Below are 19457 nucleotides of genomic sequence, written 5' to 3'. Positions count from 1 at the left end.
CACTCTGTCCTTCTTCCATATAAACTGAGCCAAAGAGGAGGCAGAAAGAAGAGTTATTTTCCTTTTGGATTGTGGCTTTAAATCATAGGCTTAATATATGAAACAGATATATGAATAATATATGAAAACATTACAGGTGACCCACCTTCTGTGTCCTGGAAAACAGTACTTTGTGTTGTTCAGTTACTCCATGCCTCTTGATTATCCTCACAATGAATCTTCTGGAGTATCAGTAGAACATCAGTTTTCCTAATTTAAGAGCTTTATATCTGTTGCCATCCATACTGACAGATGTCTTTAAACTGATTTGTAATGTGAGTACGACTAAATTATTCCCTTTGCAGAGCCTGGTGATTGGGTTGATCCCTGTCTTTTTGGCCATTTCTGTTTGTTTGACTTTCATTTGGAATTCATTAAAAACATTATGGCCCTGACCACACTTTCTGAGGAAAGTGTGTTTGCTCTTAGATAGAATGTGGTTCTTTAGCTTTTTTTCATCTTCTGCTGGTGGCAGGCTATCTTTTTTCCAGAGGTCTAATGATAGAGTATTTAAAAGATATGAAATCATTCTTGTGTGGGTTTTTAGAAGCAAAAAAACATAACTCCCTGGGTCTCCGAGGGATGAAACTATGTCAAAATATATCAGTGACAAGAAAGTATGGTGTACATTGTCACAACCATGAATGTCTGAGCTGTATATCTGTGGGTTAGCAGAAACAAATGAGACCAAAGCAATCGGTGGAAGAAAAGAGGGTTAAAATATTTCAAACCCCAGTTTTATCTTTACTGATACCTGTGTCTTTGCTTCACATTAGGGCTGGTTTTTCTGGAAAATAATGGTGAAGAGCAGCTTATCTTATTCATGCAATTTAATTCTGAAGTCTTCTCAATGAACAGATGGTTTACGTAGCTAAGTCTTGTTTAATGGGTGTGTTGCTAATGACATTATGTCAGTTCCCAGCTAAACCTCTAGTACTAATCCTGGAAAAAACAAACCCATCAGATATATCCAATCTTCACTGGACAGCTATGGAGTGATAGGTCTTCATGTGGTGCTAGCAGGGCAACAGCTGTCAAAGAGCTTCTGACTCATAGCAGAAAAATGCTTTAGTCTAGGCTTTGTCTTTATGGCTTCGTGAATCAGGATTTAATTTAAATGTTTTATGGCAACAGATAAAGCAGATTAGAAGGTAAAAGGGTATCTGCAGACACCTTCAAAAAGCTGTGCGCCTTTCACCCACCTCCACACACAATAATTACAATAGTAATCCTCATAAGTTTCATTGGTCATAAGACACATTTTGAAAATGGCACAACTATGGCTCAGGAATCTTTTTTTATGTTTTTTTTTGCGTTCCCCTCAAGAGAGATAAGATGTGTTAGGTAAGTCTAAGACAGGTTCCTCTGGAGTGTCTTTACCGAGCACACTTTATCCCCCAGCTCTCACCAAGCTGGTGTACAGCAACATCAGTGTGGAGTTTGGTGGAAGAGGATCATTACAACTTCTGTGAAGCTTTTGCTGCAGATATCTGACATCCAAGTTCAGAAGCAATAGGTGGACAGAGAATCAAGGTATTACAGTGTGTTCACACATCAATGCCTTTGTAATTGTAAACCACACTTTTCTGAACCGATGCTTAAATAACTTCATAGACCATGCATCACTTCAGCTTTATGCCAGAGCAGAGTATGTTTCTCTGAGGACACTGAGGGATATCCTACTCTTGAGGAGTATTTCAGAGTAGTAGCAGCCTAATACTACAAAAGTGGCCTAGTGAAGCTACTCTGTTCAACCACTAACTTAATGCAAAATGAGCTTTTAAAAACATCTGTTGCTACAATTAGAGAGATGTACCTGGATACACCATGAGCACCTATTTTATTTTGTGCCACTTCTCTCTTGTGTTACAATTCTTACAAATTTTTGTACAATTACTCTATTTATCAGTACTTCTTTCTTCACAGTGTCTTTTGTAACTATTTTCCATCCTATGTTATTTGCTGCTTTAATAACACAGCTGCTGGTATCACAAATAATTACTGGCTCACAATGAGAACTGCTAAAATGCTTACTGCTCACGTGTACACACTGTGGTTTAGGTAATGGAAATATTTATCTTCTTATGGGAAACACCATGTAGCACAACTTGTGGCTTACCTTCTAGGAATGATAGCCACATATAGCAATCCTATCCAGTGTTTGTGATACTTTCCTTGCCTTGCTTACCGGGGAACTGAGATTGAGCTTTCCTCTTTATTTCTGTAGGTTCTGTACAGATTAAAAGAGAAGATCCAGTTGTCACTGAGACAAGAGAAGGAAAAGAAGCAGGAGATCCACCTCTCGCCCCTTCCCCTGCAGACAACTCAGTCTAAGACCACCAACAGCATGGTCCAGCCTGAACAGGCTCCAAAGGTTGTCAATGTTGTAGTGGACCCACAAGGCCAATGTGTTCCTGAGCTAAAACCTCCCCTGTGTGCTAGTCCATCTCCTTTCAGAATGAAACCTGTGGGGCTCCAGGAAAGGTAGGATGGTGTCCAGCACACTCAGGATTTATTCTGCTTTGTTATACTCTTGCTGCATGATTTTGTATGTGTCTCTTCTGCCAATGAATGGGAGACTTTGCCATATGGACATCTGAGAAGTGGGATTTTGGTGTGTTCATGCCTACCTCATGGGTGTTCCTTCCTTTCCTTTTATTTTCATATGAGCAAAAGTCAAGAGGCTTGGGCTGACATTAACTGCATTACTGCAATTCTTTTTGTTAATTTATTTCTTCCCCTTTCCAACAATTACTCCAAAGAAATAATTTTTAATTTTCCATTGATTTTTGCCTGTGTTGATCCTGGGGATCCTGGCAGAGGACACAAGGCCTGGTTATGTTTTCTCAGCAAAGGACGTTCCCATTGTCAGGCTGTCCCTAGCACATGAGAAACTCAGAAAGAATAAATATTTAGACAGAGTGCATTTACCAATCTCATACAGTGTTTCCATTATCACCTTTAGATAGTTTAGATAGTTTTCTTCTTAAATCCAGCTTTCCATGATGGTTGGGATACAGTCCAAGGTCTACAGGGTTTACAAAAAAAGAAAAAGAAGTGATTAGTAATGAAACCGAGCTTTGTGTGCAGCTCTTCAGAAAAACTTGGGCACTAAACCTTGCCACTTGTTCTACCTTTCAAAAACTGGGCCAGTGCTCTTTTTATAAAACTAGTTATTCTTCCCACAAGAGAGCGCATGCTGACATCTGTCTCTCCTCTGTTCGAAACCTATATAATTTCTTTCCTAATGGCTGCAGGCTGCTTTCATAAAGCATCAGTGCTCTGAATAACTAACGTAGCATGCAGCCGTGCAACTGAACTCTTCTACCCCGGCACAGACGATAAATGAAAGAACAGACGCCACGTAGATCTGACGGGGGAATCAGAATGAAAAGGAGACCAAGTGGAGCCTTGTCTGTGAGGACTCTCAGAGTTGCGCAATAACCCTGATTCAGCTTGAACCCTAGGATTTCAATGACAGAGATTTTATCAACGGCTTTATGAGCTAAAGGAGGAGAACTGAATCTTCTATGAGTAAAAGATGCTGAAAGGCAGAGCTGTCACAAAACATGTAGCATTTTCACTGCAGCTAAAAAAAATAAGGAATGGAGGAAGCAAGTAAATACATTTTGATAGTTGCTCTCATTCCACAAGGCCCTAAAAATAAAGCACACAAGCATGAGGATCACATAACTAGTTTATAATACCTAGTGCTTAACATAACATATGTAATAGTTGAGAGGGATTGGGGTGAAGGAATTTGTAGATGGAGTTCGTACTTAAGGACCAGATGAGAAATTTTTCCAATGCTCAAACAAAGAAAATAAAAACTGTTGATCTAGGACCTCAGTTTCCACCACCACAGAAAAAACTCAGCAGTTAACACGCTTAACCAAATTTCATCCTTCAGAAGGACAAAGTTCTGAGTCAGATGTGTCAAAATGGAGAGCTGAGATACAAAGAGGAAACTAAGCCTGATCTTTGATCAAGTACACCAGGCGTTTCAGCTTGTTACTAAGGAAAAACAAGTTGAAGAAACTGACAACTTCAGTTTCTACTGTAAAAGAGCACTAATAGGCCATTGTGAAAAAGTGAAAGCAATTGTGTTAATGTCCTATTCTGCAGTTCTTTTTGTCACGTTTAACACAGTTATAGCTGGTTGGCCCAAGTCCACTTCTAAGAAATGGTTATCTAAGTTTATTTCAAGCTCAGTGATGCAAAGATCTGGGGATGTGAGGGAGAGAACTTCAGAGAACACATTGTCTTCTCTTCCTTTGAAATAAACAGTTATTATTATATATACTTCCTATTTATTTTCTATATCATGTATTAAGAACAAATTTACACACATTCTGACTCACAGCAGCATTGGAGGCAGAAAGTAGTAATGCAGTAACACATTTTGCCTCAGACATCATCTAATGACCAGGTATGTGAACAGCTTAAAAACTCTCTTCACCTTTCTGCCCCACCTTGCACTAGGCAACCTTAGGCCATCTTCATTATGTATGGGAGAGGCGGACCTTACAGAATGGGTCTGCATGCTACAAGCAGCACGCTACACACAAAACAGTCTGCTCGCAGCCCTGTTGCTGTCAATATAGAGTGGGATCAAGCCTGGAGGTCACCTCCTGGTCATAGCCACAGCTTGGGGGCACCCATTCCATGTTTGCTACCCTGATATTGGTTTCTGCCAGGAGAAGAAGCCCTTGGCAGGCTAGTGTGGGTATGGAGGCTCCTTGACAGAATTATCATTAAGATTCCTTTGATCAGATGGATAGACAGCAATTCCTGAGCGGTATTTTCTAACTATCCATACTCCCTGGTTTGATTCCATGTGATCCCTAGTCATGAAATGTCTAGTATGATCCACACCAAACTGTATTTCTTCAAAGATAAATTACTGGACCATGGGCCAGGCCAGGGAGTGAGCCAACTACTGTGCCCAGCCATCTGGAGAGGAAGTTTGTGACGGTATCTCTGAAGGATGGGGCAGAAAAGCCAGATGATGCCTGCCTTTCAAGCTCTCCCTGCTCTGCACGGTGGGTGCTGCTTTGAGGAGCATATCTAAATGCAAAAATATGGTGGAACTGAGTTTTTACAAAGCACTGCATCAGCATCTGGCCCTCTGAACCTTTCCATTTCTAATAGGGAAAGCATTGACTGGTACAGAGGCAGACAAATTGTTAATCGACAACTGCCTATAGATCAAAACGTTTCTGGGAGTTTTTCCAGCTTCTTAAAACGCACTTTGCTTCTGAGTGCTAGAGCCAAGCCCACATACATTTTTTCTGCTCATCTGGAAAGGCTCTTACTCAGCTGTTTCTGTAAGACACAGCTTTCCCAGCAGATTATGCAACATTTGCACTATCAAATTTGTAGAACGCTGCAGATGATTTTTACATGACAGGTACATACGCTAGTGCTTGGTGCTTCACCGAATGCAGCTGTGGGGAGGGTGACACCTAGAGCCATCAAGCAGCACTGCCACCACCGCAGCAGCTGCTCTGTGTCCTCGCTTCTGCCAGCAAGGTGGCCTGCATTTTTAATTATTTGGAATAAAGAATATTCCCTCCTCGTGGAGGAGGGAAGATGGTCGTGTAGTCAGGATGGTATAGGAACTGGTCCAGCGGCCTTGGGAGGTGAGTTATTTTCCTGGATGCCAATCATGGTCGTGTGCCCCAGTGCAGCGTGCGGCTGGGGAAGGGATGGAGCGGTGGTGACCAAGAGTGGAGGATGGACTGACAGGTGTGGAGGTGAGAGGAGTGTAAGAACAAAGAGACACTGACCTCTTTCTATTACAATTAATGACAGATGCTGGGGCAGGAAAGTGAAGGGATGTCTTCAGAGCCCCCGGGCATCTTCCAAATAATTCTGTACAGAATGCTACAAAGTTGTTCTTGTTGGGTGTTTTCACAACTGCTTCTCCTTAACAGCAAAGACTTTCTCCATCAGTGACACACACAGTGCTGATCAAAGGAGCAGGAGAGCTAATGTTCTCCCCTGGTGTCTTCGGTGATGAACAGTCACAGTATCATAGCACCAATGCCTGAATTTAGCAAGTAAAATGATTCTTTTCTCTTCCTTGAACATATCTATGAATATTGCATCAGTGTTTATTTTTTCTACTTAGGCTTTTATAGATTTATATGAGTAACATACGCTTTTTCCTTCACGAGTGTAAGTCTTCCTTTTATTCTGCTGGTTGGTCCAAAATTCATCTTGATATGAATGGTCCCAGCCAAAATCAGAATCTGCTGAAGTGGGATGTGATATTTTACTTTTCATTCTGATGTGTCAAGCATTGAAAATCCTTAGTACAAGCAGTGAGTTGTTAAAGCATAAGCATGGTGGGGATATAAATAAGTTACAACACCAGCACAGTATTCACTTTTTTTATAGCTGGATTTACTTTTCATCCAGCCACTGGTGCTGTGAGCTTTGCTTCCAGTATTCTTTGTGATGAGGACAACTGTATTTCAACTAACTAGCATAAAATACACGGTTTTCTTCAAATTAGTTACTATCTAGCATGCAAAAAGTACAAGGAAGAAAAGGAAATGTGCAAAATAGCTCTTCTACTGTGTATGTTAAAATACAAACAGTTCTTTGGAAAGTCTTCTCAAGCATTTGTATTCCATTCTAGCCACAAAGACCTAAAACTATGGCTATTATATCTAAATAATCAGTGGGAAAAATCGCAACACTATGTTTTCTCAGTCTGTTACATATCCAGTGGAAAATCGGTCTGTCTAAAAGGGAGAGCTCCTCTTGTTCACAGATCAGCATGGTCATGCAGGACTCCCATTCAGACAACGTAACATTTTACATGTGCTTCCTGCTATTTTTTTTTCTCTGCAAATAGATACAACAGAGTGGAGAATAAAATAAAAAAAATAGTTTGGCAAATAGAGCCAAAACCTGGCAGATCAGTGAAATAATAAAATATCTTTTAAATGTGAAATAAAAGAATTCTGCAATGGTACGGAAGCACTGCTGAGACACAGGAAAACAGAAAATACTCTGTCAAAGGGAAGGCAATAACTCCAGGGTGAACAAAACTGGAAGGGGGGAGGGCTACTCACTGTCACCATTTAGCATACACTGTGCAACCAAGTCTACAACCTCTAGAGAAAATCAGTAGGTATCAGAACAGAGAGTAGCAGGGGAGAAATCACCTAAATCAATGTCAAGTGTAACTAACTCCCTACAAACATACCAGAGAGCTCTGAATCTTGCCTTGAACTCTGATTGTGGGAACTATGTGTGAAGTTACTTTTGCCCACTAAGCAGATCAAGACCGTAAAAACTCTTTGCCACAGGTAATAGACTGCAGCTAGTGAGATTTCTCTTACCATCCTGAAGATGCCTGTAAGTTGACAGTAGAATTATTTTCTCCAGTTCTAATGAGTATTCAGTAGACACGCAGAAAGTATAGCTCAGCTCACTGTAAATATAATGAAATAAAAGTTAAAATAATGTGCATTATAAAGCTGCTAAATGGTCATCTCTGTCCACTTCCTTATAACATGAGAAAAAGAGATATTCTGATGAAAAAGAAAGGCAATACATTTTTAAATAATTTTTTAGAACATGATCAGATAACCCATAGTAGTCTGTGGTACTCACTATCAAAAGATAAAGTCTGCATCGGGAATGCATTGGCAAGAGGTACTCACACATAGCCACACAAGTAATGAGAACAAGTATTGTTCTCTGTCTGCTTTTGGCTTCCTTCCTCAGCAACATCTTGCATTTTACACCTTTACAGAAAAGACTGTGGACAGTTTGGACTTCAGGCTTGGAGGTGGAATAAAATTCATGTGTTAATACTGATAACTATTCTATTTTATTAGTTATTCTGCACAGACACACAAATTAAACTATTATTTCAGCCATCTGTACTATTTCTGTACCCTGTCAGTTGCCATCTGGATGACAAATGCTGTGGATGACAAACACTAACTGTAATACCTATTTTCCTGGCATCAGAAAAATAGTATCCACTTAAATGAATCATTATATTAACAAGACTGTATACCAAATAAAACCTCATAAGAAATGTGGGAACCAGGGTAAAAAACTGATGTGTTCTTTGCTTCATTAATATAACAGCAGCTGCATCTTGGATATCACTGTTCAACCAGATCTTTGCTCTAATAGATGAGAAACATTTCCAACAATTCTCTCTGGTTCTGTTCTGATTTTTAGATCACAGAACACAGTTGCTGCAAATATCATTATGGTGTTGCTGATCTGTTATCTTTATACAAACCCGTCCATTGTGAGTAATTATTTCAAGTAATGCTCAGAGGGTTGCACCTTGCAGTTGGAATACTGTAAACAGGCCAGGTTTTGTAGTTTATGACACAAGCATGGGAACTTAATATATTTACAGGAAGGGGCCTTGAATTTCCTGGCTAAAATATACTAGCTTTGCATAGATTTGGAGGATAAATTTACCCTATTGTGTGGAGCTGAATATGCTTTCTGCATTCTTAATTTAAATCCTAGGGATTGTTTTCAGGAAAATGTCAGTTTAATTGTTCGAAGTGCAGCTATGTGCCAACACAAAAGTACTAGCTGGAGAACAATTTTACAGTGATATCCTATCAGAAGGAATTTGCAAAGCACCAGGGACCAGTAAACTGAGTTTGAGGTGGGAGGTAAGAATTTTTGTGCTCCGGTCTGTCTCTGCCACCAACTCATTAGAGCACTTTGGACACGCCGCATGAATCTCCTCCAGCCATGCTCCCAACCACTGGATCGAGATTGGCGGGCTGGCGTGTCCGTCTGAGGAGATGTAGCAAAGATTCTGTGAGAAAATTAACTTGAGATACAGTGAAAGTCCTACATGCTACTATTTGTGCACATCATTTAAGAAGAAGAGCATACAATTAAAAACAAACAAACAAACAAAATCAAAACAACAAACAACAAAACACTTTCTGAAGTAATTAAAAACGCATTTCTCTCATTTGGCAGACCCTTCAGCTGTGTTCTGTCCTGGTCTGTAAGATGCACTAATAAATTCAATACACCGCACTGAGGCCAGCTAACAGGGATTAGTTTGTGTCCAGACTGCCAAGTTGCCTTTACTTCCAAAAGAGCAGGGGCTGGATGCAGACTGCCTCCTGGGAATGGTCTGTGCATGTGCTGGTTCCCAGCCTGTGCCAGTGAATTGCTTTGGAGCACTCTTGTTGGCAAAGGCTAAAAACAAGCCCAGGCCGCAAGGCTTGAAACATAACGATATCGATTACGGAGCTTCAGTGCCTGGGATTGTTTCCTGGCGCTGTTTAATTTCTTTTTCTGGACATAGCTTGCACACGAAGTGCACAGCTGGTGTAGCAGCTGCTACAGACTGTGCTTTTTAGTAAAACTCCTCTCAGTGCAGGGACTCCTCGCAGCCTGACGTTGCGCTTTCCCTCCTCTTCTTCCTCAGCCCATCCCAGCCAGAAGGCCCCACCATGACTGCTGGCACCTGCAGTCTGGTGGCAGGGTGAGGGCAAGGGCTAAAAGCCCGGGCTGTCAAGGTGGGAGAAACTGGTCTAAGTAACGGGGAACATGAAGTAGGATCCAGCTCTGAAGGTCTCCTGCTCAGTGCCTGAGAGATCTGGTTTAGCACGTGGATTCATGACTAGAGGGACACTAATGCTTTACCTCCAACTTGCCTTTGTGTAACATTTGTGTTAGTGCACAGTCACTCTGAAAACCTTTTGCAAGCACCGGACCTTTGAGTTGCACAAATGTCTGTTCTGTTCAACCCATTACAGACGTCTTTGCTTATCTGCAGCGTAGGAAGAGGGCAGGAATGTGAATTGTCCCCCTTCTCTGGAGGGGAAGTGAACTCAGGCACCAGCCTAACAAAGACCCTTTAAAAAAACGTATTTTAACTATTTGATTCCTGGCTGATTGAGAAGGTGTTTTGGTTGTGGTTACAGCTCTTTGAAGCAATACTCTGTGGGAGTTATGATCTAAATAAACAGATGCAAATAACTCTGTACCATCACCCAAACTTACACCCACAGTCCGTTTCCCTCTGTCTCTAGCACCTCTTGCAAATTACTTCAGATTAGCGTGGGTAGATGTATGTTTTCATTCCTAGCTCCATTTCTGCTTTAAGTTGTACCACATCCCTTTTCTTTCCTCTTGCAAAGAACTAAAAGCTCTTCAAAGCATGTGACATTCATTTCTGGGAGTGGATAATTCAGGCAAATTACCCCGCCCTTATTTGGAGAAATTCTTCTGGGTCAGCTTCATAGTCCTTTCAGATGCCAGGGAGCGCTCAGTTTAGCACGCAGACCATGCCTACCCTTGGTTTTGCCTTTACCGTCTTGTGAAGGTTTAGTCAAGGATTTTGTAATAATTTTATTGTATTCCCAGGTCTCTTATCTGGCGTTTATTCTTGTTACTCCAGTTGCTACTGGTTTTAGCTTGTACACAGGAAACCGCGGTGCCAATCAGTGTCGTTCCCAAGGTGACAGGAAACCCTGTTTGGTCAGATGTTGATTGTGCTTGTCTTTACTGCTCCACCCATTGGATTTTCTTCCTTTTTGGCTTAAGTTAAGACAGATTAATCAGTGGCCGCCATCTGGTAGACAGTTTCGGTGGTTTTGCAGTGATTCGTCCAGCTGATCTTTTGAAAAGTAATGCACAGCACAAGAAACCGAGGGGAAATATCCATGTTAATATTTAAATGCTTCTTGAGGCCTAGGATCAGACAGGCCATTGTTGCCCTGGGCACACGAGTAATTTGAGTTCTGTGAGTAATCCACGTGCTTCGCTAAGCAGTAGGTTTGGGTTTTTAAGCACTGTTTGGTCAGAAAGTTAAACTCAGATGTAGCTTTCCAGTGTGTGGTTTCCTCAGCTCCCCTCTGCCTCTGCTTCATTTCTGTGGTGGACCTATCCAGGCAGGGTTGCTGTGACCGCTTCACCACCTGTCCTCATGTGCAGGTGGAGTGGGACATCTGGGAAAGTGAGGACGTGCATGTTAGCTGAACTTGGATGCTCTGAGTATCTCGGCTCAGACCATAGCAAGACGTGTCCATCTGTGACATTTACAACAATATATATCACCTTTTCACATGGGCAGCTTGGAAATGCCATGTTAAGGGACAAACAGTGGGAGAAGAGCACCAGTTTCATTATGAGATTGGGTTGTAAGCAGTATGTTGCATCTCATGAGCCCTTGCCTAGAACCCATAGGTACCAGTTTCAGCAATATAAACAACTGATGTAGAAGGGAGCATCCCTATCGGATATACAGGGGTTTGATATTTACAAGGAAGGCTGATTTTTCAGATTTGGTGGATTTATAGAAAAGTGTCCTTGAAACCCCCCATTAATGTCTGAAAAAGACTAATGCTTCAAATTAAAATATTCACCTTTCCTCTTGTTCTGGAATGCATTTCTCACTGATCATGGCATTCCTTCTGGCCAACTTTTCTGCAGAGCAACCTTAAGCTGAATTTAGCTCAGTTCCCCTTAATTTCAAATGTTAGTAACAGAAACACAACACAGTTAAAGAAAGAAAAACATCCAAACATGTCCAAAACTGCAATGTAAAATATCCAAGTATACCTTTGAATTGCAGGAAGCCATGGACTGGACAGTACTTACTAAGCATCCAGCTTATGTCATAGCCATCAGTTGACATTCCAGGCCGTGAATCTCTTCTTTGAATGCAATCATAATTCATTTTATTTCTGTGCCTTGTCAAGAGAACGCTTACAAATTATGACAGTTGATTAATTATACTACTTCTTTTCAGAAAAAAACAGTTCTGGAAATTCAGCAGAGATCTCTTATGCAGTCAGAGCTAGTATGTACAGAAAGCTTAACATTGCTAGCTATCAGTAATGTCCCTTGTTTGCAAATACATCTTTCCTCAAAGAAGACTGCATGTAAATCTGTGGGTGAGACTATTTCTCAGCTCTGGTGGGAAATTCTCTTAAACATTTTTATTAATATAGTACCTGAGAGCCTCGGTCAGTGGTCAGGCTCTCTGTGCAAGGCTCTTCATACACACAAAAATTAAATGATCTTCTATCCAAAAACTTACAATCTAAACGTCAGACAAGGTAGTAGATGTGTACAGACAATCAGGCAAGCCTCGGAAATGGAGAAGCAGAGTGGAGGATGCCCAGAGTGTGCTCTGAGAATGGCTCAGACCAAAAATATTTGCCCAGAAGCATTAGCTGATTTCATACAACACCGGCGTTTCAGCCAGGCTGATGCATCAGTTTGGTTTGACTTTGAACCTTCACTTGAGTATGGTCAACATGTTTCAGGAGCTCTTTTTATTGTTTTCATAGTAAAGCAAATGAGACATTAATTGGCTAAGTGACTGATCCAAGATGATATTGCAAATCAGTGCCCTATCTTCACAAGACACCCAGACTCTTGAAATTTTCATTCAGTTCTTTAACTGGTGTAGTCTATAAGAAGGTACAACAGTGATATCTCTTTCTGGGACAGGGTCTTTCCTTATGCTCCCTATCAGAGAATATACTTTTGATGCTTAACAAGCTGTGTGCATTGTTGTTATGGAAGCTATAATTATCCCTGTTATGTTAGTACTGTGATTTGATAACAGGAGCAAAACAGAACACAGCGACTTCAAATAACTGCTCGAATATGCGATAGGCATCAGAAGGGGAAGTACTGTATATAATTCCCACACAGAAAAATGTCGTTAAGTACAATGTTTCTCTAGGGAACTTGGTCCTGGTGCTTCAGGGTGACCAGTCACAGCTCCCTGGAAAGATGAGCTGCCAGCGAGGGATGGGGCCGGTGCTGCCAGGAGGCAGCTGAGCCTGCCCTTCCGCTCCCCACCGTCCCCCTGGCAGCCGCATCTCCCGTCTTCGAGATGTCTCAAATCCTTCCTGAGTCGTAACAAATTCCACCGGAGTGCTGCTGCATAGTCCAGAGACTTTCAGTTCCTTTCCCAAGTTTTGATGGTGGACGTAACAGTGCAGACTTAGAACAAATGAAGGAAAACAATCAGAACGGCAGGAAAGTACACAACAGCTAATAAATTCAGTTTGCATGGTCTTGTTTCGCTTTAGACTCTACTTAGCTTGTTTTGCCTCAGTGGATTTATAGAGGTATCTGGGAAGAGAATTTGGCCCACAGAGCACAATACTGAATAGGTTTGCAGAAGAAGGCGGCATTGTGAAAAGCAGAAAGCCAGTATTGTAATTAATCCCAAAGGTAATCCTCTGGCTACAGAGAATGCGTTCGCAATTTACTGATAAGATTAGAATAAAATAAATGTTTTGTGCTTCATCGCAAGGATTTTCCCAAATGTAGATGGCTTAAATACCTCTCTAGTCCCCATGTCTAGTGTTCACTATTGCCTGGCTCCCAGCTACGGAACTCTGTCCTGAGACAGTGCAGAGGTCATAAGGTACGCTAAGAAAGCTGTCCAAAGGAAAATCACAGAAGACACCAGACACAAAGATGTGGAAGCAACCTTTGATTCAGGATGTTCCTAAACTACAGATTGCCAGAAGCTGGAGGGCACACTAAAAATAAGCAACAGTGTTAATTAAGTTATCAGAAATTCCTGCTTACTTTGTTCTTGTGCTCTTTCCCTAAACCTCCTCTTGCTGGCCATTGTTGAAAACAGGATACTGGTCAACCTTTGGTCTCACATAGGACACCGAATTTATGTTCATATTTCTATATCACTCCCTTCAATGTATGTTGATCTATCCTGTGTTATATCATTAGCTGTATGGAGCCCTGTGTCTTGAGAGCGTTTGTTCTGAGATAGATGGGGTGGAGGTTGGGTTGGGAAGGAGTTTTGTTTATCTTTCAGATATGACTTTTCCTCCTTTCTCTCTATTTCATAATGCAATGCAATATGCACTTAGAGGAACACAGCTTTTATCAGAGTCCTGACATATTTCTTCTCTATTCAAATTCATAGAAGTGAATTTAAATCAAATCATTCAAGTTTGTTAACACCATAAATCCTTTGCTAATAGAGAACTATGAATCTGAAGCAATGATATTTATTTCTCTCTGAAATTTCCAGTCTGTACTGGCTCATTGATGGTGTGTATGAGGAAGAGCCGATCCAGAAAGCCTTTGCTTTGGCCCATGCCTTCATCTCTGGGCACAGGTACAGGTGCATTTCCGTTCTCTAGAGCCAAACCTATGCACTCCCCTATAGGAACATCTCTCATGAAGACAGGTAGTGCCCAGGACCATGGCCTTCAAGGGGTCTGCTGAGCTCTCTAAAAAGAAGCTCCAGGTCACTTACCTGTCTATCCCTCATCAGCTGCTCAGCCATAAATGAGACTGTAAAGCTTGGCAATACCTCTTTTAAAGGTCTGTCTGATCACTGAAGTACAAGATAAAGTGCACCTTGGTATGCAGACATTTACAGCTGTCTTTTAAAAGCGTTCAAGCATTGCTCCATTTCAAATTGCAAGTGTAAGTGGATTTCCTAAACTTCATTTTCAAAGGGAATTCAGGCACTTTGCACATTAATATACTTGGTCAAGCAAGCCTTCCCATAGAAGGCAGTGCTGTAAAGCCAGTCTACTGAAGTGAATGAAGAAGAAAAAGCTGTAAAGAGAAAATGGTTTATATACCTAGCTGAGGTGTCAGCTCTGGAAACTTCAGAAGCAGCTAAGATGGGGACCTAAGTGCATATATATTGTTCCTGTCTCTAAAAGCCTAAATCCCACCAACTTGTAGTATAACTTAAGCACAGAAGTCATTCTGGAAATGGGACTGTGCCTCCTAAAGTGTATGAGCTAAAAGCATCTTTGGTCTGTACAGGCAGCCTTAGATGCTTAGTCCACTGTGAGACTGAGTGGAGCAGTTTCACCGTCTCCCTTTGGAAATGTCCATAGATGGCGCAGCTCTGTTGAGCAATGGCGTGGATCTGGAGGTTTTACATTCTTCAGGAACTGCTGCTGTTCAGTAATTTCTTCAAAGTGCACTAGCAATTCATTTGTCTGCTTAGAAATCTTGTGTGTGACACTTGCAGTAGTTTAAAGATAAAGAAGACCAAGTAAAATAAACAAGGAATGTGCTTTTTTATTATCTTAAGGTTGACAGGGTGTAGTAAACGCCTCTTTTGCCAGATGTTCCTTCCTGTCTTTCCCCAAATGGCAAACTCACCAGGAAAGAACTCATTGTACTGATTAGTCTTCAAGTCACAATAAAAATTAATTTTACTGATACTGTTTGAAGATACTAACCGTTTGCATTAAGAATACTCCTACCCATGCCTTTTTCCAGGTCAGCTGGTTAAAAACTCAAAAGAATATTGAAGGACATTAATGTGTGAATAGATTATATATTTGTTTATTTGGATTTAAGGGTTGTAGATTATATTCCTTAAATGAGCAGCAGGTGCAGGATGAAGGTAGAGTTTGTGCTTAAGGGATGAATTAGTATGGAATATATGCAGCTTAATGGACTTATTTATGAGGCTCCTGTTAAAAAAAAAAAATCTCACAAACATTATCATCTAAAAGCTGAAAAATCTAAGATCAGAACCATAGGGCTGACGAACTAAACAGTAAAAAATCTCAGTTAAGCTATCTTAAAAAAAACATTTCCCAGAATCTATTGCTGTAGTGTTACATCTCTCCATTCTCATTTATTAGATCATTCCATCAGGCTGTGGTCCTCTGAAAATCACAGGCAGGCACCCTCTGGGCGTGCTGTAGTGTTCAGCAAAGAAGCGAGCCCTGCGTGTGCTAGGAAAAGTGATCGGGCTTTGACCCTGGACAAGATATCGAACTGGGAAACGGGGGTGCCTGGCTGCAGCTCCTCCAAGGAGATACTTAGGAACTGAAATCGTAGAGGGGCCACTCATACGAGTATGGCAAAAAATATTTTTCAAATTGATTTTTTCTCTAATTTTCAAGCAAAATATACAGCAGACAGAATATGTGGGGTTTTTTAACAGTTGTTGTTGACTTACCTTAAATAACTGCCTTATATGAGCTCATTAAGTGATGCATTTGTTTAATCTGTGCAGCCCTAGCAGCTAATTGTTATTCCTCTCCATTCTCTCTTCCCTTTCCCTATTCTTCTAATCCCTTTTGTTTATATTCATTGTAGCTTGGTTTAAATTAGCATGTGTGTTAATCAGAGAGAGAACAGGTCATCCAGTATGTTTGTGCAATGGGGCCTCCAGTATGTAATAGACCAATGCTGTAACGCAAGCAGATAATAATAGCAATGAACAGGACTGCATTCAATTAAAGCTCTACCATCTAAAGCAAATTAACCATAAATTAGTAAACATTTATTCAGCTCTTTGAAAAAGCAGCTCAAATAATCACAACAAGTTAGCATCTTCATATGTTTTTACTTCTGAACATTTAACTCAGTTTTTACTCATACTGAAAACACATATATGTGAATATGAATCAGAAATCGAGCTTTATGTTACCATCCAAGTTTTATTGCAGAGAGAAGTTTGCGTGACAAAACGCAATTTGATTGTAGAAATAATCTACAGGAAAAGATGGGAGGTTGTATAAGCTTTGCATTTTTGAACAGTCAGTTCCCGTAGCTGAGCGGTGTAGCCTTATCGAGGGCAGAACAGGAGTGAATTGGCAGTACATTAGAAAGCATGATTAAAAGAGGGAAAGTTGAAACTACTCTCATGTCAGCTGTTTTCCTCTACAGGATATTGAGCCATTCCTGTCCTAACCAGATACTGATTGCTTAAAACTTAGTCCAGAAGTACTTGTCAAAACCGTTTCCTCAGTTCATTTTGACATGCTGAGCTGTGAGCAGATCCGGAGATTTGTTTGCAATTTAGTGCTAGAGGTATTGGCCTGCTCTCACTCGTGGCTGTGGGAACAAGATCAGGCCCTCTGGAGAGAACATGAAGTGCCTCCACTTTCCAATAAAACCATTTAAAATGTATACCTGGGGCTGCTGACCTGTTCCTATGGACTCAGAGAGGGATGGACGATGCTGCCAGGTGCTGCCAGGAGGTTCCTTGTAGCTAGGAAGCTGCAGAGGACTGGAAGCATTGCCTCACAGTAGCTATATGTCCCTCCTCTTCTCCTTTCAGTAGGTTCACAGCTTGCTGTCATCACTTCCAGACCCCTTCCTCAGAGGGAGAGGCAGGAAGCATCAGTTTTTCAAGTGACAAATAAGTGGGAAAAAATAATAATGCAATACTGGAATACTGTGAAAAGAGACGTGTGATAGAGCAAACATGAGCAGAAATAGCAGATGTTCTTTCCAAGAAGGCGCATAGGATCAGCATACTTCATCCTGTGCCCTCTCTTGTAGTCCTGAGCTTGAATATCTTCCATCTGTGGCTTTCTGGTGATAGGTATTAGCTTCAGTGTTATATCTAGAGGTCATAAAATCCTAGAATCACAGAATGTCTTGAGTTGGAAGGGACCCACAAGGGTCATCAAGTCCAGCTCGTTTCCCTGCATACGACAACCCCACAGTTCGCACCGTGTGTCTGAGGTCCTCTTGTTGGTGAGGTCAGGCTGCCCACACAAATGGCTACAGGATTCATCTCAGGTGCAAATTACTGTGAAGTAGAGTAGAAATATAAATATTGGCAATATTAATGATTGAATTGCTAAGAATGCTTGTGGAAACACTGGGCTAATATCTGCCTATCTGTCCAGGATCTCCTCTCTGGAGAAGAAAAATCAGAGCCAGAGGAAGGTTAATCCATGAGAGGAGTAAAGTTTTGAAAAGGAGGCCAGGAATCTATAGAAGAAGAGAGGTCCAATGTTCCTAGGCATAATACGAGGACAGTAGGTAACTTATGTGTTTCAAGTAGCATGGGTATGTCAGGGAATAGCAGAATGGTGGGAAGATCAAATTTTGACCACCTGCGCACCAAAGCGCTGAAGGTGCAACTCTGGTCCTGCATTTTTTGTTTTCATGCATAGTAAAGTTTCTGCAAAATGACCAAAAATGAGCTGAGTTGAATAGGTCCCTTTGTCAATTTAGATTGGCCATAATACATATTATCATTTAATGCAAAGTAAATCAGTTATTTTTTATTCATTGTTACAGATTTTCTATCAAAATCAGTTTGTATTGTTCTGCTGTTGTTTTTAAGTAAATGATTGACATAAATAATATGGAATCTTGAAGTCACTTGAAGAGTAATTTCCTTTAGAGAAGAGTGCCTATAACAGTTGATTGCGAAATGACTTAAGGTAACTTGAGAAATGACACAGATTTAGGGAACCTTGAGTTTTAGTCCTGCTTCTAACACTAATTCTTCTTTGGAATTGTTAGTTGTTTGATCACAGCTTCTGATTTCTGAGTACTGCAGTTTGGGTGTGGTGTAGGTTTGGTTTATTTAGAAGTGTCGATAACTCCAGGTCTGAGTGGGTTCCTAAAAGCTGCAGCACTTGTTCAAGTGAAAACCAAGGGCAACCCAGAACTGTGAGCAAGTAAAGCAGGGATCATTTGGGAAACTGAGTTTTATCATCGCAGATTGGCTAATCATAGCATCTGCAGAGCAGTGCTTCGTAGGGCACCTAGCAGTGTAAAAATAAAAAGTACATTATGTGCAATAAGTTCTATGTGCAAATATGTATTTCTTAGTATGACATTCACATAATCGTGTAATGAAGTTTTTATTCATTATTTCCTCAAACTAATACTGATGATATTGATTGAACTTTATTGAAAGCAGGAGTAAATAAGAAGATAATTACTTTAACAGGTATTGTATATTATCAGAACTTGCGGGGTTTTCTATCAGTATATTCTCTGATATGTGCTGCAGCACAACAGAAAACTGAAATTTATGAGTTTGACATTTCCAAGAAAATAATGTAGTCCTAGGAAAAAAAAATTAATCTTCTTTTTTCGAGTTTGAGTGGTCAAAACTGGAGTTGTACCACATGCTTAGAAGGCTTGTTTGAGAGAGTATGCTGATGGTCAGAAAAAAAACCAAGAGATTACCACACCCATTAATTTAACCATACTCTCATTCAGCCCTGCTTTCCCAAGACATCTAGTAGTATAAGCAGTACAAGGTATATTTCGGGCTAGCATGTAGAGAGCAAGAATTATATATAAGCATTTGTGAAAAGCACATAAACCATTCTTATGCTTATTAAAAACAAATGTTTAACAATGCTGTGAATGTTACTTTAAAATTTATCAAATTACATTTCTCTTCAAATGAAAGTCATCTCTTAACCTTCTGAGGACTGACTATAAAAGGATATTATAAATCTGGATCTGTGAAGAAGTGTCCTAGCCATATATTAGAAGATCTGTGTTACTGTTTGCCCAAGGCTGAAAGAAAATAGCAGTAGGTTCAGTCCTTGCAAAGGTTATTTTAACCCCTCTGTATTTCTAGTTTTCTACATTTTCAACACTGATTTTTCTTGATGAAGTCAATGGGAGTTATGCAGTATTCTGTTTTTATTGATTTTGTATCA

General features: G+C 40.6%; 1 protein-coding gene across 2 annotated transcripts in view; it reads left to right on the top strand.

Annotated features, from left to right (window-relative positions):
• PTPRR (protein tyrosine phosphatase receptor type R) overlaps window positions 1–19457 on the top strand; it is a 148559-nt gene that overhangs the window by 87050 nt on the left and 42052 nt on the right. For both annotated transcript variants that reach the window (XM_065040371.1, XM_065040375.1), the window contains one exon: window positions 2267–2523. In XM_065040371.1, coding sequence (XP_064896443.1) covers window positions 2267–2523 — 257 coding nt within the window. The remainder of the gene's footprint in view (window positions 1–2266; window positions 2524–19457) is intronic.

This window comes from Columba livia, chromosome 1 (genome assembly GCF_036013475.1).
Source record: "Columba livia isolate bColLiv1 breed racing homer chromosome 1, bColLiv1.pat.W.v2, whole genome shotgun sequence".
Lineage (NCBI taxonomy): Eukaryota > Metazoa > Chordata > Aves > Columbiformes > Columbidae > Columba > Columba livia.
This window is presented reverse-complemented; position numbering and strand designations above follow the sequence as displayed.